Source organism: Lagenorhynchus albirostris, chromosome 8 (genome assembly GCF_949774975.1).
Source record: "Lagenorhynchus albirostris chromosome 8, mLagAlb1.1, whole genome shotgun sequence".
NCBI classification, from domain to species: domain Eukaryota; kingdom Metazoa; phylum Chordata; class Mammalia; order Artiodactyla; family Delphinidae; genus Lagenorhynchus; species Lagenorhynchus albirostris.
This window is the reverse complement of record NC_083102.1, coordinates 28,812,645-28,834,730: the sequence shown is the minus strand read 5'-3', so window position 1 is coordinate 28,834,730 and position 22,086 is coordinate 28,812,645. Positions and strand designations below refer to the sequence as shown.

The following is a 22,086-nucleotide window of genomic DNA, read 5'->3' as shown; positions in this document are numbered from 1 at the left end:
AAAGGCAACAGAATTTACTGGGTCCGTGAGAAGTATTGGAAAGTTAGGCCTTCAGATGGTGTTCTGCTTTCTTTAGAATCTCCAGTAGTCATTTCACTCAGTTGAATTTCCTTGTGTTGTTATTATGATCTTCTACATCTTTTTACCACTGCTTTCCAGTGATGAATGGAAGGCTGTACTTGGAAATGGAGGCCCACCGGTGGGGAAGAAACAAAACACAGATCAGTTGGGATTTAAAAAGGCGTTCAATTTTCCTGTAACTTTGACCAGGAATGTCACTGCACTCAGTGGTGTGTAAGCAGGACCAAACTTTTTATACCTCAGTCATTTGCCTTTACTTCAGTGAACAGGCTGATCTCTGCAGAAAGATGGCACAGGGTTTCTCCTCAGAGCATCTGTATCACTTTCTATGGCATACTTGTTCGTGTCTGGAGGGCAGGTAAATACGAGACCCCTCTTACTCTAAATCTATCCAAATATGAGTTATTTCATTTGTAAGCTCTTGCAGATATGTATAGCTTTTGTGATGTGCCGTCGTGTTGAATCAAAGCAAAATTCATTGAAAAAGAACAAACTACGTGTTCAGTTATACTCTTGACATATGTCTCTAAATAGATACACACCTCTTACTTAATAAACTTTGGTTGGAACATTTAGAAAAATTTATCAGAGCATAACTTTGTAATCACAGTGCAAAATACATAGGAAATAGTTTAGAAGTAGGGTAATGAAATTTACAACTGAAAGAACTTAGGAGGTTGACCAAAACGGAATGAAACGAGCTTTTATTTTGTTTGTCAGAAACATAGTTCAACTGACAAACTCAGTATTTTATTACTCAGTAATAAAATATCTGAGAGAAGAGTGCAATTAAGAAAGGAAAATATAAAAAGGCAATATTTACTGAAAGTATTTAAACTCAGCTGTTAAAACAGGAAATGTAACTTGCAGTTTTAAGCTATGTTTGCAAGTTAAGTACTCTCTTGGATTTAAAGGTGTTTACATATTTGAAGTACGCCCAATTTAAAATAATATGTTCTGACTAATACGTGAATTCCATTATGGTTACACAATTCATTGTTGCTTGTCAGTTTCAATAAAAAAGGGTGAACAGAAGAAAAGGAGTGTACCTGACTTTCACCAGGGAAGGATGGCTTACACATAATGCCCACAGTCCAGAGAGAAGAGCAAAATAGATACATACTTTTGTTCCAAGCAGTTAGAAGATCTGTGTCTAGGTGATATTGTTCAGTTGTTTGTTTTTCTTTTCTGCCAAATTTCATGTGTTTTAGAGTGACTTGCCTACATGTCAGTTTTCATCTGTTCTTGACTCCAAAGAGCAATTTGTTTGGTCCTCTATAGCCAATTTAATCAAATGCATCATTGAAAAAACATTCGTTGCAATCATATTACATTTCACAGAGAGACGCTTTGATGAGCTAGATTTTCATCATGCCCTAAATATCACTAGCCATCTGATCAGTCTCAGCTTCATATTAGAGCTGAATCACCCTATACCTCACTTAGAATGGGAAGTTATTTTATGAGAGCAGTGGTGCTCCATCATGGGGCTCATTGGAATCACTGTGGAGCTTTCTAAACGTATGGGCTATGCTTGGCCCTGGACTAGATGTAATGAATAGGACTCCTCCTCACTTTCGTTTCCTTTATTTACCAAGATGAGAGCTCTCCAGTAAGCAGGCATTGCCTAGATTAATGGACAAGAAGCTCCTGTGTAACTTCCCCTCTTGGAAGCTTCCAGTGGGTTCCTATTTGCTGGCTGAGACCTGTGTTGGCATCTCCATGTACTTTGTTGTTCTGAAGAACATCTCCATGTACTTTGTTGTTCTGAAGAACATCTCCCCATCTCTGTGAATATTGAAGATAGAACCTATGCAAGAGGAAAGAAAGGAAGATAGAAAATTATTTTAAATCAAGGTGGTTTTTTTTCCCCTGTCTATTGCTTCTACATATACCCAGTTCTTTCCTAGCTTCAACAGATCAGAAGAATCTGAGAAGCTAACAAACTACCTTTATATTGACTCAACACAGACAGCCCCCATTGCTTCTCTTCATTTCTTTATAACTTGCTTTGCTAACTATGTCCTTGTTACTTTTGGTGACTTTGGAGACAGGAGGTAATAGAGTAAAATATTTACATGTTAAGTATCGTCATCATTAGTTCCCTTTATTCATGATGAGATAAAGTGGGATGAAAATTGTTTTATCGTATATTTCAATCATAAATTCCCAGGGCTTCCCTGGTGGCGCAGTGGTTGAGAGTTCTCCTGCCAATGCAGGGGACACGGGTTCATGCCCCGGTCTGGGAGGATCCCAGGCGCCGCGGAGCAGCTGGGCCCGTGAGCCATGGCCGCTGGGCCTGTGCGTCCGGAGCCTGTGCTCTGCAACGCGAGAGGCCACAGCAGTGAGAGGCCCGCGTACCGCAAAAAAAAAAAAAAAATCCCGAAGTTTTTGTTGTATTTTCACTAATAAATGATATTTCTTGCTCTTATTTGTCCCAAGCAATCAATATCTCTAAGAACAGAAGTGCTCTTATGCATTATGTAGATTATAAATTTAGGCTTTCATATGCTTCACACTTTTACTAATTCACAGGTAGAAAATCTGACTTTAGGTGTTTTTATTTCCCCAGAAAGACTTAGCATGTAGGAGAATGTGGTAAAGACTAGGGAAGTGTTCATCAAACTCATTTCTTCTTCTTTCTGGCACAAAGCTTGACTACATTTCTCAGTCTCCCTTGAGATCAGGTGCATGACCACATGACTGAGTTCCAACCAAGGGGATGTGAGCAGCAGCGATGTGCCCAGCTCCCAGGGTGGGCCCATAGGAAACCTGGCAGCTCTTTACTCCTTCCCCCAGCTGGATATCAATGCCCAGTGAGGTCTCGGAATCCGTATTTGAGGAAGGCACAGTCTAACCATCCTGGGACCCTGAATGACCTCCCGGCCCCAACCCGCCCCCATACCCCTGCCTGGAACCACCTGGACTGTTTTCCTGAAGGAGAAGTAAACATCCATTGTATTTAGGCCATTATACATTTGGGGGCTCTGTTTGTTAATAGCACCTAGCCTGTGTCACCTAATACAGGGACTAGATAATGTTGAGAAATTAGAAATGAAAACAAAGACAGTTTCATGGTTTTTAAGAAGACTATTTTAAAGTAAGCCCAAGCTTTAATAGAGCCTAAGAACAGGATGTGCTTCTAGGTCCTATGGTCCATGATGGTGTGAAAAATAGTAGAAAAAACACCAGGCCCTATATACTTTTCAGTGACACCTTGCATGCCAAGTTTTGGGAATAGAACAGATGCAGAACTCTTCTAAACACATCTTTGTCTCCCGCTGATGAGCTGAGATCCAGCCTCTAGTGACACATCGAGACACAGATGTCTCTGCTCCTCTCCAGAGCCCACCTCGGTGGAGGCAGCCTCCCTTCATAGCGCAGGACCAGAAGAGAGACGCTACATAGCAAAAAGCCATTCAAGCTGCTACTGGAATTCAAAATACGATTAGTGTTATTCCTGTGAGAGGTTTATTGAACCAATGTTTGATCTTGATTCTCTTAGGCCATTGTTCTGCCGTCGTCAAGACAGTATGGCACTGGCATGAAAACAGAAGTATAGATCCATGGAACAGGAGAGAAAGCCAGAGATAAGCCCACACACACGGTCACCTAATTTATAACAAAGGAGGCAAGGACATCCAGTGGAGAAAAGACAGCCTCTTTAATAAGTGGTGCTGGGAAAACTGGACAGCTACATGTAAAAGAACGAAATTAGAACACTCCCTAACACCATACACAGAAATAAACTCAAAATACATTAAAGACCTAAATGTAAGACAGGACACTATAAAGCTCTTAGATGAAAACAGGAAAAACACGCCTTGACATAAACCACAGCAAGATCTTTTTTGACCCGCCTCCTAGGGTAATGAAAATAAAAACAAAGATGAGCAAATAAGACCTAATGAAACTTAAAAGCTTTTGCACAGCAAAGGAAACCATAAACAAGACGAAAAGACAACCCTCAGAATGGGAGAAAATATCTGCAAACAAAGCAACTGACAAAAGATTAATCTCCAAAATATACAAACAACTAATGGAGCTCAATATCAAAAAAACAAACAACCCAATTAAAAAATGGGTGGAAGATCTAAACAGACATTTCACCAAAGAAAGCATACAGATGGCCAAGAGGCACATGAAAAGATATCACTAATTATTAGAGAAATGAAAATCAAAACTACAATGAGGTATCACCTCACACCAGTCAGAATGGCCATCGTCAAAAAATCTACAAGCAATAAATGCTGGAGAGGGTGTAGAGAAAAGGGAACGCTTTTGCACTGTTGGTGGGAATATAAATTGATACAGCCACTATGGAGAACAGTATGGAGGTTCCTTAAACTAAAAATGGAACTACCATATGACCCAGCAATCCCACTACTGGGCATATACCCTGAGAAAACCATAATTCAAAAGGACATGTACCCCAATGTTCATTGCAACACTATTTACAATAGCCAGGAAGTGGAAACAGCCTAAATGTCCAACGACAGATGAACGGATAAAGCAGATGTGGTACATATATACAATGGAATATTACTCAGCCATAAAGAGAAACGAAATTGGGTCACTTGTAGAGATGTGGATGGACCTAGAGACTGTCATACAGAGTAAAGTAAGAGAAAAACAAATATTGTATATTAACACATATATGTGGAATCTAGAAAAATGGTGCAGATGAACCTATTTGCAGGGCAGGAATAGAGACATAGATGTAGAGAACGGACCTGTGGACACAGGGTTGGGGGTGGTTGGGGGGGTGGGGCAAATTGGGAGGTGAGGATTGACATATGTACACTACCATGCGTAAAACAGATAGCTAGTCGGAAGCAGCCGCATAGCACAGGAAGCTCAGCTCGGTGCTCTGTGACGACCTAGATGGGTGGGATGGGAGGGTGGTGAGAGAGAGGTCCGATAGGGAGGGGATATACATATACATATAGCTGATTCACTTCATTGTACAGCAGAAACTAACACAACATTGTAAAGCAATTAGAGTCCAATAAAAACAAAAAACACTGGAATTTCAAAATTTAAAAAAAGTAGAAATAAAGTTTATTTAAGCTGATTATTTTTACGTGAATTTTCAAAATGCTTTTAAACAAATGGATTTACTGTTATTGTTGCCACTGTTGCTGCTTTTGTTTTTTTAATTAATCTAAAAAGCCAATATCTGTTCATTTAGAAAATACAAATGAGCGAAAAGAATAAACTGTCATCATATCATCACTTCAGAATAACCCGGGTCAGGCTTCCCTGTGGCGCAGTGGTTAAGAATCTGACTGCCAATGGAGGGAACACGGGTTCGAGCCCTGGTCTGGGAAGATCCCATATGCCACAGAGCAACTAAGCCCGTGTGCCACGGCTACTGAGCCTGCGCTCTAGAGCTCGCGAGGCACAACTACTGAAGCCCACGTGCCACAACTACTGAAGCCCACACACCTAGAGCCCGTGCTCCTCAACAAGAGGAACCACTGCAATGAGAAACCTGCGCACCGCAATGAAGGGTAGCCCCTACTCGCTGCAACTGGAGAAAGCCCGCCCGCAGCAACGAAGACCCAACGCAGCCAAAATTAAATAAATTAAATAATAATTTTTTTTTAAATCAGGGTTTTTTCTATGCATCCATATGCTTTACTTTTACAAAAATGCAACAATTATTTATATTCTGATTATAATCATCTTTTTATGAACGTTAACTAAAATGTTCCCATCACAATATATCCATATTACAATATCATTGTTAAAAGATTAAAAGGATTCAAGTGTACGATTATAACTTACTATAATCAATCTGATAGACATTTATGTTGCTTCCAGTTTATTTTGCTTTTAAATGTATTTTCATGGGCATCCATGAAATTTCCTAGAAGTAGAAAACTGCTGATTTATATACACAGCATCAAAGTTTCCAGTCATCCATTTAACAAATGAGGACTGACGTTTACACCAGGCAGTATTCTGGACACTTGGAATTCAACAGTTTAAAAAAAAAAAAAGAAAGAAAGCATCTCTCCCTTGTGGTTCTTACATAGTAGTATATGAGAGGGTTCATTTCCCTGAACTCATGATATCATTGGACCTTTAAAAACCTTTTTTAATCTTTATTAAAATAGTTATTTTAATGTTTTACTGCTAATATTGATTATTTTTATAATTGCTTACTGGTTACTTGGGTTTTTTTTCTTTGATTGCATCTGCCAACCAACACCTGTGCATACTAGTATAGGGCAATAATCTTCACAGGAAAGAAGAATTATTTACAAAATGTGTGGCTAGTTGTAAATATTTGTTATGGTAATTTAGACCTTTTAAAGTAGAAGTAGACCTTGAAAACAAATAATCTGCAAATATCCTTTTAAAAATTCACCAAGTCAAATGATCTAAAAGATATAAAGACTGAATGTGAATCATGTGGCTGAAGAGAACCACTTCTCTTCTGGGTATTATTTCTTAATTGCGTGCACTTAAAAAAGCTGATATCTTTTAGTTAGAAATCTTTTAGTTAGGAATACCGATTAACCTCTTCCAAAAACTGCTTTACCTACAGAACCAGCAATTTAAAATTCACAAGTGCATTTTCACTTTAGTTATAATTTATCATTTCTGTCTTTCATGACTAGAAAGGCACTGGGCTAAAATAATTCTCCAGGACCTAGTCTTCCCAGAGCTGTGTCTGCTGGGCTTGAAAAATGCTATCTAGATATTTGCAGTTTAGAAGAACCTGTTTTGCAGATGGTGGTGGTGATACTTCCTTCTCCCATCCCTGTAGCTCTTGTTAGTCACTGATCAGCAGTGGAGACAGACATGAGGAACCTTTCAGAGATCCGTGGTTTGCTCAGGGTGGCGATCTCTCTCCCGGCTCTTGATTCAGAGTCTCCGTTTCACCAGCAACCCTACTAGCCCTGCTGAGAGTCTGTAACAGGGTGGATAGGACAGGAGAGAGGCTGCTGTGATTTAGACGCTTCCTATCTTTACTGACATTTTCTCTGAAATAGCTAACAAATTTTAAAGCGCCTAGCAGTGCACTGCAGGACACACTAGAAGCATTCCAAAACACTTCTTGCTTTCCTGTGCTTTAATGCTGGTTCCCATTTGTTGTGTGCTGTGTGCCAGGAATAAGATAAGTATTTAAAAGCTCATTAAAGTCCTTTACAGTGGTGCTACTATTTTCCCCAATACACACATAAGGAAATGAACCCATGAAGAGGTCACGTAATTTGTCGAAGATCATCTGGTTAATAAGTAACAGTACCTAAGAATTCTGAAACACAACTTCTTTTTGCCCCTGTCATGCACTGGTGGGCTGCATATTCGTACAACCCCACAGAAAAAAATGGAAATCTAGACATTTTTTTTTCTCTCAGTAACAGGCAGCTCGTTGGATTTTCTTCAACCTCTGTAGTTCTCTCTGTAGCCCACAATACAGATACCCAGTGATCTTACCGGCTGCCCAGAGAGACACTAGGAGAGATTGCGTCTTGCTACTGAAATGAAAAGACCCCATAAGAAAAATCTGTAGTGGAAATTTAGCTTAACAACCGGATTTCCAAGGTCCTTTACTGGTATTAAAAGCTGAATTGTGTTTCTACCCAACCAAATTCATATGTTGAAGTCCTAATTCCCAGTCCTAATAACCTCAGAATGTGGCTGTTTTGGAGACAGAACCTTTAAAGAGATGATTAAGTTAAAACAAGGCCGGGCTTCCCTGGTGGCACAGTGGTTGAGAGTCCGCCTGCCGATGCAGGGGACACGGGTTCGTGCCCCGGTCTGGGAAGATCCCACATGCCGCGGAGTGGCTGGGCCCGTGAGCCATGGCCGCTGAGCCTGTGGGTCCGGAGCCTGCTCTCCACAACAGGAGAGGCCACAACAGTGAGAGGCCCACTTACTGCAAAAAAAAAAAAAAAAAAAACAAGGCCATTAGGGTGGGCCCTAATCCAATATGACAGGTGTCCTTATAAGTAGAGGAGATTAAGACACAGACATACACAGAAGAAAGACCATATGTAGACACAGAGAAGATGGCCATCTACAAGTCAAGCAGAGATGCCCTCAGAAGAAACCAACCATGCAAATACGTTGATCTTGGACTTCTAGCCAAGAATCATGAGAAAATAAATTTCTGTTGTTTAAGCTACCCAGTCTGTGGTACTTTGTTATGGCAGCCCTAGCAAACTATTACAAATGGAGTTGGATAATTACTAGTCTCTGAAATGAAGAGCTTTCCTGATAATTCAAAGTTTCCCTTTTAAAAAATCAGAAATCTGGGCCAGAAAAAAAACAAATAATTATAGGTCAAATCCAGTAGGAAGAATTTCAAGTGATTTCACAAAGTATTTTTCTCATACTGGGATTTTGTTGCCCCAAATGGAACTTGACCAAGAGACTCAGTGACTGGGGCCTTGACATCTTACATCATACAGTTGAGTTTGGCTATGCTTATGGTAACAGTGTTTGATGGGAAGCAAATTCTGAAGGAGAATGCCTTCTGGGTTTCTTCACACAGCTACTTGAATACACTTACTGTGGAAAAAATAAACCTTTGCAGTCTCACTATGGATGGGCGAACGCACTAGTGCCTGAGAAGTGATGCAGTGACTGCTCTTAAAATCAGAAGTGGATATGTACATGACTAATGCAAAGGGAAAGCTCAACAGAAAGAGAAAAAAACTGAAGTACAAATTAAACCTTCTCCAAAGACATTAAAAGGAATTGTCTCTAATAGAAGTCCCTTTGACGTTCAGTTCACTAAATACTTTTAAAATGCATGCATAGAACTATGGGGGAAATTAGAATTTAGAAATTAACCTTGACTCTGACCTCAAATCCTTCTTGATATGATATGAGAAAAAAGATACAGAAACAAATAGCCATAATTTCATGTAGTCTTTGATAAAATCAGTAATGGAAATAAACATTATAATGAAATCACGGAGGACAGAGAAGGTTGCTTTCGCTGGGGCATTGGACAAGACCGGCTGAGAGAGCCGTTCATGGCGAGTCCGGAGACTTGTAGCATTTGCACAGGTGGGGTTGCAGAGAGAGGGGCTTTCTAGGCAGACGGATTAGCACAAGGAAAAACAGATGTTGCTGAGTGCAAATCATGTTCAGTGAAAAAGTAGGAATCTGACCTGCTTACTTTAGGAGAAGTGTTGAGAGCGTGGGGCCATCGACCCTGCACTTGGAGATAAAGGACTTGGATTTGAGTCCTGTGTTCCCCATTTACTAGATTTATAACCTCAGTCTCCCTGAGCCTCAAGTCCCTCATCTGTGAAACAGAGAATGGTTCACACCCCACGATTATGAAGATTAAAAGTGAGTATATGTGAAATCTCCACTTAGCAAGAGCCGATATGCAATAAAAACTCGGCAAATGTTAACCGAACCTCAGGAGTTAAGATTTGATTCTGTAGTACGTGGGGAGCCGATAAGGTTTCTGAGTGTGAACGTGAGATGAGACATTTGGAAATTTATCCCAGTATTACTGTGTGGAGAATGAATTAGAGGGCAGCCATTGTGCAAGAAGACCCATTAAGCAAGTGTTAACAATAGCACACCTTTGAGGCAGTCGGAGCCTGAAGCGGGTCTCCGCTGGTGGGAATGGGAAGGAGGTGATGGGTGAGAGGCTTCCAGGGCAAATGGCACTGGGATTTGCATCCTGGAACACAGACTGCTTCTCAGAAAATTAAATTCTCGTCCTGTGGCTCTTTTCTCAAGTAGTAGCTTGACCTCTATCGAGCTGGCTAACCTCTGTGGATTCCCAGATTTCTCATCTATGAAATAAAGAGATTGGAAAATCTCTAAGTATTCTTACAGCACTAGAATACTTCATGCCTATTTGAATCAATGAAATGTGTTAAGCTGATTCGATGAGAAAGTTAAGAGCATAAGCGAGGTGGAGAAATTAAAGACAGCATAAAGAAAGCAAAAAGCTTTAAACATGAGTTAGTAGGTCAGTAGATGATGTCATTACTAGGATATGGAAAAGGAAAACGAACGGGTTTGGGGGAGAATATGATTAATGTCATTTCTGACCATTTAAAGGGCTGTCCTTCAATTAGATTTGTGGCTTCGTTTTCATCAAATTATTTATTTTATATTGTCTTCTATATCACATAAGCATCAGATTTGAAAGCAAGATTTTTTAACTTATAGATTCTTTTCATTGGAGATTCGACCAACAGAGGGATAATGTACTATCTGATCGAAAGATTGAATGAAACCTTTCAAGAATGGCAGAAGGTGCATGGCACTAAGTTCTATCACAACGTCAATGGTGGGAAGACTTTGGTCAGCTATTCCTACTATCCACAGTTCTGGATAAGCCCTTCGTTGAGACCAACATTTGAAAAAGCCCTTGAACATCTCTTGCAAAGGTACAGTGGAACTATTTTGAATGAAACAATACCACAATGGATAGATGTTTTACTAGCTGTCATAATTGTTTGCTGTATATCAAATGCACTGAAAAGTTTAAATACCAAGTAATATGGCTGAAAACGAGTTAGAAATGACAGGGAGGTCCTGTGATCAGGATGCCAGATATGGTTCAATGAAATGTGAGGCAATGCTGTTAAAATGTTTACCATCTGTTTCAAGGCAACATGTGTTGTTTTTCTTTCAGATCACATCCCCTGGAGAATACCAGCCAGACTGTATTAGTCGTTGGTGGTGTTCAGTGGCTTAATTCCAATCACCTGCAAATTATTCACAAGGTTTTAAAGAGGTACATTTCTGCAATAATAATTGCCATTACTGTTCTAAGTAAAAAAAAAAAAAAAAAAGTTACTCGATGTGACAGAATTTTATCAAGATTTTATATAAAGGGCAACTTGTAATTTAGAATCCAGTACTTAAAGTCTAGTTTAAAATGTTTCAAAATACTTTTATATCCAATCACAAGATGGCTCTTCAGTATGCAAGTTTACATTTACTACAAATCAAAACATGCCCACTGACACATAAAACTCAATCCACGAAAAAGAAAACAACACTAATATATATGAAACCTATAAAATGAGAATTTAGTCCTATATGCCAATTATCACATTCTAAAGGAATTCCACTCTGCTTATGTAAACACGGACATCCAGAAATGTAATCAAAGTTCATGGCTTGTGTTCTGATTATTTCACAGGGAAAATTTACTCAATATCCTTGTGATCATCAAAACTCTGGGAATTGGATTTCATCTGCCGGTGGATGGAGTACACTTCCTAACGCAGGTAAGCCCATTTTCACCAGGCTATGTGAACTTCAAGTTTCCTATAAGGATCCTTGCTGGTGTCTGAAAAAGGACCCAAAAGGCACTACATAATATTAAGCAACCTTCGTAAAATTCAAAGGAGATGATATACTTAAGGATTATGATTATAAATCAGATATAATTATTCCTGGAAATAAGGGGACTACAGCCCATAAATATGTCATAAATAATGCTCTGAGTTCATAAAAGAAGAAAGGGGGTACCAGAGTTTGAAAAGATAAAGACTTGAGGGGTAGATGAAATGGATCATGCTTTAAAGTGTCTCCTAACCTCAGTAATGTTTCACACACCGTTAAGGGCTCATGCTGAAACACATGTGAAATTGTCAGCATCAATGAGTATTTAGGAAAAGGGTGTCTTTTTAAGATGATTTCTGACTGATTGCTTTAAAAAATCAGTAGTATTTTTAAAGTAGTATCATTCGTTTTGCCTCTGGTTGGATATTCGTAAATGAAAGGAGTTAGAGGCCTCTGACCGGTTCTTACAGAAGACAGTAACGAGTTAGTCTCAACACTAAATAGAAGTCTCAGAAAAGAAAGGAAAGGCAACATCTGTAGCTAAGAGAACCAGCTGCCCTTGCTCAGCAAGAAGAGTTCACAGGCAGCCGGGTTTGTGTGCAGTTGCTCAGGGGAGCTCGTGGCGGGGGCACTGGGAACTGGGGAGACAGGAGGCTGTCCATTTAATGTGTAAACCGAGTGAGATTTATTTTTGTGTCAATTACGAGCGCTCCTAGCTTTCTCCGACAGGGATTACAGGATCCTCCTCTCCTTTCTCGAAACTTTGCCTGCCTGGCCGCCAGATCTGTGATGCCAAAGCAGGAGAACTGGTAGAAAGTGGCCCAAATAAAACCTCCAAATTCAGCCTCTTGGAGTCAGGAGGGGTTAAGGTCATTTAAAGTGAGTTGAGTCATTTAGCATCTGGGGTAGATGAAGGGTTTGAGATGGTCGGGGATTAGGAGAGGGGTCTTTTGGTAATTGTCTCTGTGGGTTATGAGTTGAATCTCCTTTCATGTTATTTGGAAGCTGCAGGTCACATTTGTAATTCCTCCTTGAGGACTCTGGTAGCTCCGCTTTGCTTCCGTGACTGTGGCTTCTCGCAGGAACTGGAGTACTTGTGATGCCTACTTCGATTTAGAATGAACTCATCTCTGCCAGCAGTTCTTCGGCACTTACCTTGCGCCAGACACTGTTAACCATCGTGCTTGCCACCAGGGCTTCCATTGTGCTCATCAGTCTTTGCAAAATGGGTGAAAACTAAAGGAGGGAAGAAGAGGAGGGGGAATGATAAAACAAAAGAGAAAAGGACAAGAGCGAGTGGAGGCAGAAAAGAACTCTGAACTTGTCATCAGACACTGCCATTCATCATCCTCATCGTGGCCACTCAAGATGTGGCCTCCGCCTTCCTCGGTAGACTAAGTCCTTGCTTCCACGCATATGCACACGTGTACACACACACACGCGCGCACACACACACACACACACACACACACTCCACACCGAGTGTTTCAGCTCCTCAAGCGTGCCATGCTCTCAGTCACCTCCAGGTCTTGGAAGTCACTGTTCCCTCTTCCCAAAGAACACTCTTCCACTACCCACTCACCTGGGTAACTTCTGGTCACCCTTCAAGTGTTAGTTTAAATCCAGTTTTCTCTGGGAAGATTTAATTGACGTCCTGGACTCAGTTGGCTTTTCCTGCTATGAGCTCCTTTAACATTGTCTGGTGTCCTCATCCAGGTCCCTCAACAGATACCAGCTTTGGTTGTCTGTCTCCCCTGCTAGACTAATCTCTGTGGGAGCCGGCATGGGGGAGGGAAGTCTGCATGGCTCACTCTGGTACCCCAAATGCAAAACACAGTGCTCAGCACATAGGAGACTCTCAGAAAACCTCTCACGCGTGAATGATTGAGTGACGTTTTGTAGGATTTGCTTGCTCCCAGATGGTCCCTTCAGGGCTGAGACATTCATTCCTCTGGGCTGCTGCGGGTGTGACCTGAGTCCCAGCAGGAATTGCCTTTTGGGCAGAGCCTCAACCAAGACTCAGCCCCCTTTCCTTAATTTGGGCCATCTCAGAAGGGCCACCCCAGCTCTAGAACTCCCGGTGGGATCAGCAAAAGCCTCTGTTGCAACGAGGTTGCAGCTCAACTTCTCTCTCTGTCCCGCGTGTAGGCCCTCACTCCCCTGGAGGAGTTGAACCCAAGGGAGCTTTCCTGGTGGCCTCCTGCATGCAAATTTCTGACTCAGAGTCTGTTTCCCAGAGAACTGAACTTTCTCTGTAAAACACTTCCTGTAAAGTTTCCTCTACCTTTTATAGCTGGACACATTAAAGTTGAGAGGATACTGTAACCAAACACGAAAAGGCCTACAAATGGCATTGAGCATTATTTTTCAGGGGATGGCAGAGACCAAGTTCCCATCTGTCTCTTTTCCTCCAGGTTTTTCCTTTATGAGCCTTTTCTATTCACTGCATTTATTTGGGGGGCAGGGGGGGAGCACTTTTCTTTGAATGTCACATAAAAATAGTTATGCAAGCACAGTGGAGAAGACAGAAAATTAGATGTCTTTGTACTGCTTCTTTTACCTTGCAGGTGGATTAATAAATGCAAGTAATTATTTGCTGTTTCACCTGGAAAATGAAAAAAAATTTTTTTCTTAGTTCTTTAGAAAAGACAAGGGGAGTTCAATTCCCTCCCTGTGTTAGTTTGGGTTCTCAAAGAGACAGACACCATGACAGGGTTAGCCAAATAAAGGCATTTATTAGAAAGAATGTTTGAGAAGAATAAAAAGGAGGGGGCAGAAGTAGGTGAGAACAGTTTCAGACCACACCACCCAATGCATATCACTCAACCTTGCATGAAATATTTTTTGAATGTCTACTCTGTACTGGGAACCGTGTTTGACTGTAATGTGTCTGATATAAAGGGAGTAGAAGAAGGATGGATGGGGTAGGAAGAGTCTCAGACTATGAGTCAGTCTGAGAAAGTCTTGGCCAACCTGATGAGGCATCCTGGAGCTGGAGTAGTTAGTGGAGGAGTCCCTCTTCTCAGTAGTGGACCTGAACTAGAGCCCCCACCGAGCTCCATCATTGCTTCAGACACAGCTGGTGAGGGAGGGAGGAATATGATTTAGGGAAGCAGCGGCTGGAGCCTCCACTCAATTCTGGGGCTCGCCAAAGCACACTCCCACTCTCTGTTTTCCCCCCCTGTTTGCCAACCAGCAAACCTGACTCTGCTCAGGAACCCCTCTTGAAGTCTCCCTGTCCAGCTGTCCCCCTGCCCCTGCAGAGCTATTCCCTTTTCTCTCCCAGCCCAGAGCCTGGTATATTTACCTCCAATAAAGGACTTAGTAAATATTTACATATACGTTTCTCCTATTTGAATGCAATGTCTTAAGAGCAGGTACCATGGTTTATTATCCTTGTATTCCTGTCCCCCAGCACAGAGCTAAAAACAAAACATACTAATTAATACTCAGATGCCTAAAAGAATTCAAATAGATGGAGCTAGAATTTGTGATTTTCAAGTCTTGGTTTTTAAATTGAGAATCTTAGCTACTTCAGTAGATCTCTGTGTCAATAAACCTAACTGCTTTTCATAGAAGAAAAAGTTCCAAACTGTGTGTCACTATAGATATTGATATATTGCTATTTTATATTTACATCAATGTTTATATAAGGGGAACATGAAAATTGGAACACATCTTAAAGAAATTAATTCTTTATCTTACAATAAGATCAATCTTTAAAAAGACAATTTACATGATTTTACCTGAATTATTAAATCATAAAAGTCTTCTTAATCAAAATTCTCATTGTTCTCTTTTCCAATACAGAGTGAAGTTCAGAATTTATGGAAAGAAAATTTGATTATTCTGGAAGCTGCAAAAAAATATGGCTATGAAGTGGTTGACACATTCACTATAACAATGGGGCGATACAAAGAGTTTTTGCAGGGGACGTGCGGATGTCATTTTCATGAGGTATTTATGCTGGCTCTCTGATTTTTGTAGCTTTTGATTCTTTTAAATTTCTCATTATATCTTTAATTGCATTGTCAGTCTTATTTTGCATTAAAGAAACCATGTCCGGAGGAGATTAAACAATGTGTTCATCATCACTCCGCCAAAGCATGTAGCAGTCCCAACTCGAGGTTCTACAAAATGAAGTGTGTTAGAATAATTACTGTTTATGTAGACACCTGAAAACCAGAATCAGTGGTCAACACAAGCAGGAAGATGGGAACCTGGAGAGCACTTGTGTTTTCTAATAGATTCCAAGCCTTCCCATCAGAAATTGTATCCAAAGAAGGTGGCAAATGTCTTAGTGGAGCTTGAAAATCAAGGCTTCCTCCACTGGTTTATCCGATGCATTAACCAGAGGGCCTGTGGTGTTTGTTTTCTTGTTTTCCTTTCTTAGGTTTGGTTTTTTGTTTTGTTGTTTTTTTTTTTTTTTTTTTTTTTTTTTGGCTGCACTGCGTGGCTTATGGGATCTTAGTTCCCAGACCAGGGATCGAACCTGGCCCCGGCCCAATTCTAACCACTGGACCACCAGGGAATTCCTGGAAGGCCTGTGTTTTGAATAGTTTTTCCTTCCTAGTGGTGGAAATGATTTTATTTGTAGCCAGTAATTAAATAGTCTTAGCTGAGAAGGTGATAGCAGCAAATTTTTTTTTTCCTTCCCCCCGTCCTGCCCTTTCAAACTCTGTGGATTATTTCCTCCCTACACTTGCATAAAATCTTGGTACGTCCCAATATTTTAAAGCCGCTTTCAGATAATAATAGGACTCCAATCACTTTCAGGCACAAGAAGACTCTCACTTCAGTACTAAAATTGCCCAGTCCTGTGTTATAACCACATGAAGGTATTTCCTTCCCCCAGCTCAGGCCTGCCTCAGTCTCAAAAGCCCAAAGTAAGAGAGAGGGTGCAGGAGTCTCCTTTCCTTTTTCCCCCATCGTGCTTTGCTACTCTTCTGTCATCCCTTTCTTCATTGGGTCAGGTTAGGGAGATGTTAAGGGCAACAAAAGTCTGACCTGAGTGGCATAAGCGTAACCCATCGATGTGCTTTCTGGGCATAACATGCTGGTTCTTTCTTTTGAAGGTGCTCTTGTGAACTTTCTTGAAGACACTCCCACCAAGCCCTCTGATAATAGCTTCTTTGACAGAGGCAGTGTCTCCCTTACAGCTGCATTCCTTCCTTGCCGCCTTGGCTTCCAACTGTCCATCCCTCTGTTGCGGGTCACCTTGCTTCTCCAGGCTTCCTCTTGGAAAATATTCAGCATAGCACCAGGCTCGCTCTACTTAGTTGTCCACATTTGGTCCACAAGAAACACCCATGCATCCTTGCTCTGCTGTTGCTAGAAATACAGTGAGCTCCCAGTGCAGCCCTGTCCCTTTTTTCTCTTTCTCTCTCTAGCTCTCACTCTCACTCTTGCTCTCTCACGCTCTCTGCCACCTTAAAGCTGATCTATAGCCATGGTGTCTCATACCAGTTCTAATGCTTCCAATCCCCAAAGGACACAGCTGAAACTGCGATGGAGATTGTCTCGTTTGACCGTCCTGTCAGATACTGATCCAGTTGTTCTTTCTGGTGTGGCACCCTTTGTAAGCCAGAGTGCAGCCATGAGTGGGTTGACTAGTGAGGTGACAACTAAAGGTTTCTTCTGATCCTGTTTTTCAACCCTAAGATGACTGTCAGAATCCATCTCGATCCTCAGATTTTTATGAATGTCCAAAAGTTATTGACACTGCATTGGTTCTTCTGTATGTTCTGCGAATGAATTCATGTTATATTTTTGTGTGGCAATGGAACTACCTCTCAGAGAAGCGAGAGCCTCCACCAACAGCTGAGGGCATGGCATTTTAGCAACTTGAAGCTTGGCCATGCCGTTGCAGATCAGATTTTTAAGCCGTAGGATACTGTGTGTCTACTTACTTCTTCCATAAGAAAATATTCTTCCAGTGCCTTTCCTATTTGCAAAAGATCAAGGCTTAGAAATACAAGAGCAGGTAGCTTGAAAGAGGAAGAAACAGAACTTGCAGCTGAGCCAACCTAATATCACCATAACCATTTTGGCTGTAGAAACAAGCCAAAGGTTGCCAAACCCACAGAAAATGGGGGCTTTGAAAGACAACATACATATGACAACATACAGAGGTTTTTTGCCTCTTTTAGAAAAGGTGTACTTATTTACTTTTACATAATGTGTCTCCAGTTAGTATTTTGGGGGAGGGTGCCTGTTTTTCTTTTTTCAGCTTTAGTGCTCTGGAAGTCTAAAAAAGAGAAGTCCTCTACTGATTTCCCACATGGCTCCCATTAAAAACAAAATATGCGGGAATTCCCTGGCCGTCCAGTGGTTAGGATTCCTCGCTCTCACTGCTGAGGGCCCGGGTTCAATCCCTGGTCGGGGAACTAAACTCCCACAAGCCACACAGTGCGGCTAAAACAAAATAAAAAATAAAAACAGAAGATGCCCTTCCCACATGATTGTCACAGGATCAACCAGTTGACAGTAAGAGTCATGGAATTTGAGAACTACAGTAAAGACTCTTTGAACCATCAGAACTAGAATACTGGCTTATAATTATTACTAATAAAAACCATCCTTAATTTCCATAATCATGATTTAAGCACGTCAGGTAAAATTACTTCGCTTATTTGATTTTATAATTTTTTGTGTGCAATTATTATACACAAATTGTGTTTTATTAAACCCTGTTTCTAATGTGTGCCACCTTGATGGCAAGCTATATAGGTATTGCCCAAATTATCTCTGTTGATTCTCGAGCAGTGTTATCCATTTTGATGTTTTCATGTTGGAGCTGAAATACTTCTGGAAGCATTCGCCTTTCCAGTTACAACATGGAACTGATAAGATCATCTTTCTCAACTGACTCCCTTTATCACAAAGTCTCTAAACCCATTCATCACTTGGGCATAATTGTTGCTTAACTCTTGAACAATTTGTACCACTTGTACCTCAGGAGGTTTCCAGTGCTGACACGGATGTTTTATAATCTTTCTAAACCATCACCCAACATCTTGAGTCACTGTTAGCTTATTATAAACAATCAAGAAAATCGAAAGCTTTTTGCAAAGGCTGATTTGATGATGAATGTGGCAAGCCAAGAACACGTAGATTACTCGTCTCATACAAAACATTAAAGGCAGAAATTCATTAATAACAACCATTTCTTCCTCTGTGCTGGATTCAGGAGCTGGGAAAGGAATTTGTCGTACAGTAAAAGCAAGCATTAAGGTCTACTGTATTAGAACAATAAGATTTTGGGTTTGGGAGCCTTATATCTTCTGGTGTTCAATTAAACCATTCCCACTATAGATTCACAGATACCTGAGAAGGATTGCTGTAATCATCACAGTAAGATCTTGATGGGTTCTCTTTGATTTGTGGTGAGAATTCTATCCTAGACATAACAAACCTGCTCCAGTGGGCTCTTGCTGCCATAGGTGAGATTAAAGGTCTTGGGGTGTCCCTTTCATCTGTCAAGTCACCAAGAGAGGATATGTTGCCACCATGAATCTATAAACAATTTCCTAACTGGTATGCATCAATTTCGACTAAAATGTTCCTGCTGATGAGAAAAGCAGGTGTTTCTCTTCATGGGTAGAAGTGGAATTTGTTTTCCCAGTGTTTATACAGGACAACAAACAGGATCCAGGTAGCTGTCGCCCAAGAGTGGTTTTGGATGGTGCCTTTAGTTATGTGGCAAACATCTACTCTGAGTGAGCTAAAACCTGGAAAGCATACAAACATATTACCAGCCCAAACCTGGCTGCAGAAGGGGCAAACCCACAACCAATTGTTATGCACAAACTTTCTATGATGTCTCTGTTTTCTGGCAGATGTCGCTCTAGCTTTTGACTCAGTCAAAAACAAAACAAAACAAAGCAAAACACAGAAACCCTCCGGCATCACCGCCCAGCTCGAATATCAACAGTTTTCCTTTGATTCTTGCACCTTGGAAAGAAGAGGTTTTCAGTTCTTTGCCAGAGATGATTTCCTGTTATTATTTAATCTTAATGAAATTAACAAAAGCTTATCTGGCCTAGAATTGTTTTCCTTCTGTATTGTGGACCTAAAGGTTTTCTCTTTTTCCTTCAAACTTTCAAAGTTTATTATGAACACAGTTGAAGAAAAAAGCCTTTAAATTCATCTCTCTAAAAAACTGAAATATTGACTTTTCAAGAAAAAATAACTGATTCAAGTATAGTCATCTTACATAGCAGATCCCAGAATTTAACTATCAGCATGGCTATTTTTAATAAGTTAGTAATAGAAATCTAATTCAACAAATTTTTGAGTGTCTATGTAGGCATTGTACTAACTGCTGTCAAATGAAGTAGAAAACATTTTGTAGAATTCCTATAAGCGTCTCAAACTCAACATGTTTCCAAATTGAGAATTAATATTCCCTTTACGCTCTCTTGTTCTCTCGTATTCCTGAATTCACTCTCTTGCACTGTCTTTTACAAGCTAGGGTCATCCTTGACTCCTCCTTATGTTTCTTCAGCCCCCTAGCAACTTCCAACCAGCTAGTTACCAAATCCTGTTTACCTTGTAAATATTCTTCCAAGTCTTTCCCCTATACTCTGTTCCAATTTCCTCGACCACATTTATTCTTTTACTTAATTGTCCAATATTTATCTTTTGAATCCAGTTCTTGAGCTAAACAGCAGTAATGCAAAAAATAAATAAGACACATTTTCTACCTTTAACACATTGTAGTCAGAGAGTCAGGCATAAAAATCCATACTATGAAACAATACGTTAAAGAGATATAATAAGGTATTATAATAATACCAAGAAGGGGCACCTAATCCAATCTGAGGATTGAGTGAACCTCTCCTTGAAAACTACCCACGTTTATTATTAAAGGATGAGTTGGTCCTAGTCAAGTAGTAAGGTAATAGCAAAAGGAACCATTCCAACCCCTAAGACAATGTGAACCAAAGTAGCTTTGAAATAACCTGATGTTCTCAGGAAATCACAAGCAATTCTATATATTGTAGAACATCAATTATAAAAGGGGACTGGGAAAAGTAGGCTAGGGCCAGATCATGGTAAGAGCTTAGACTTTATCCTCTAAGTGATGGAGAGTCAGTGAAAGGTTTTGGAGAGAAGTGAGATGAGCGCATCTTTGTTTCAAATAGGTTAAGTCTGAGAACCATGAGGAGGGAAGATTTGAAAAGGACTCAGCCAGGGAGAGAAGTTAGGAGACTTTTTCAGAAGTCAGGTAAGAGATGATAAAGGCTCACCCAAACCTGGACAGAGACAGCAATCATAAGAGAGAAGCAGACAAATAGAAGCCCTATTAAATATGTATCTGTAGATCTTATGAGTGGCATGAGGGTGTAGGAAGAATCAAAGATGATTCCTAACTTGGGTGACGGATTAGAGAACTGAGCCGGCAATTGAGACATGGAGTAACTGAGAAGCTACAGGCTTAGGGAAAAGATGAATTCCGTTTTGAACATATTGTGTTTGAGATGCCTGTGGGACATCCAGGATGCCTGTCTGCATCCTAACAGGCAGTTGGAGATACACATCTGAAGCTTGAGGGACAGGGTGGGGCTGGAGATTAAAAAGTTGGAAGTCCTCAGAAGATAGGTAATAGTCGAAACGATGAAAATAGATCATCCAAAGAAAGTGAGAAGAGTAAGAAGAGTTGAGGAAGGAACCCTTGGAAACACCAATATTTAAGCCAAGTTGGGAGAAATAGGAGCATTTGCATTTAGAGAATAAACTGTTAGAGGAAAGCTCTAGTAGAGTGGGGTACCATGGAAAACCAAAAAGTGAAAATGTGTAAGGAGAGATTGAAACAGGGTTAATGTTGTCCAGTGTAATAGATAACTCTATTAAGACAGGGATTTTTAAATAGTCATTGATTTTTGGCATTGATAAGGTCCTTTCTTACCATATTAAGAGTAGTTTCAGTAAAATATTGAGGGCAGGGAGCAAACTAAAATAGAATGAAGAGGTATAAGAAGTGAGAAAAGGTAAAATCTTTCAACAAGTAACAATAAGAAAGAGGGGAAGATATTGGATTTAGAAGAGAAAGTGATCTAGGGGCAGTTTATAGGAGGAACAACTTTGGCATGTTTATGGGCAGAGGGGGAATAGTTAATACCAAGGGGTAGAGTGAGTATACAGGAGCGGGTAGGACTGGTAGAGGAAGGCTCCTGACAGTGTGGGAGAGGACCAGGTCAAGGACACTGGTAAATAGTTGGTAGGATGCTGGTAAATGAACAAGATGAGATGGAAGGTCTTCTTCCCTGTCATTCATTTGCCCTAGACTATTAGAATATCTTCCTCTTGGAACCTTCACTTTGAACTACTTGAGTTCATCTTTCCTGCCCCCACCAGGTGTAATGTTTCTACACTGCAAAGGGAATGGTGTCACCTGAAATCTTTCAATGGCTCTGTAACTAAAGAAGAGTCACAGAAGCTTTCACTACCTACCATTCCCACACCCCGTTTTTTGGAAGATAATTCTAAACAGTCCTTTCTGTGTAAAATAATACATGTTCATTCCATTTGCAAGTGAATTCTAGCCTTTTCTAGTGGCCAATTAGATTCAAGATCGGTGCCTGGTGAGAATGAATTCATTAGCCATAATGGAGCCCAACCTTTCCTGAGATGGATTGGTACTAAATCCTCTTCCAAAGGGACCATCCTCTATGGAATGGTGGACACCCAATAACATCAGGGTATCTCTCTTAA

General features: G+C 40.6%; 1 protein-coding gene across 3 annotated transcripts in view; it reads left to right on the top strand.

Annotated features, from left to right (window-relative positions):
* CPED1 (cadherin like and PC-esterase domain containing 1) overlaps positions 1–22,086 on the top strand; it is a 301,570-nt gene that overhangs the window by 267,322 nt on the left and 12,162 nt on the right. Inside the window, exons 18-21 of one of the 3 annotated variants that reach the window (XM_060156796.1) lie at positions 10,243–10,463; positions 10,712–10,813; positions 11,225–11,312; positions 15,181–15,327. In XM_060156796.1, the coding sequence (XP_060012779.1) occupies positions 10,243–10,463; positions 10,712–10,813; positions 11,225–11,312; positions 15,181–15,327 (558 nt within the window). Of the gene's footprint in view, positions 1–1,679; positions 1,735–10,242; positions 10,464–10,711; positions 10,814–11,224; positions 11,313–15,180; positions 15,328–22,086 lie in introns of those variants that run through there. The other 2 variants (XM_060156797.1, XM_060156798.1) reach the window with 2 other exon arrangements.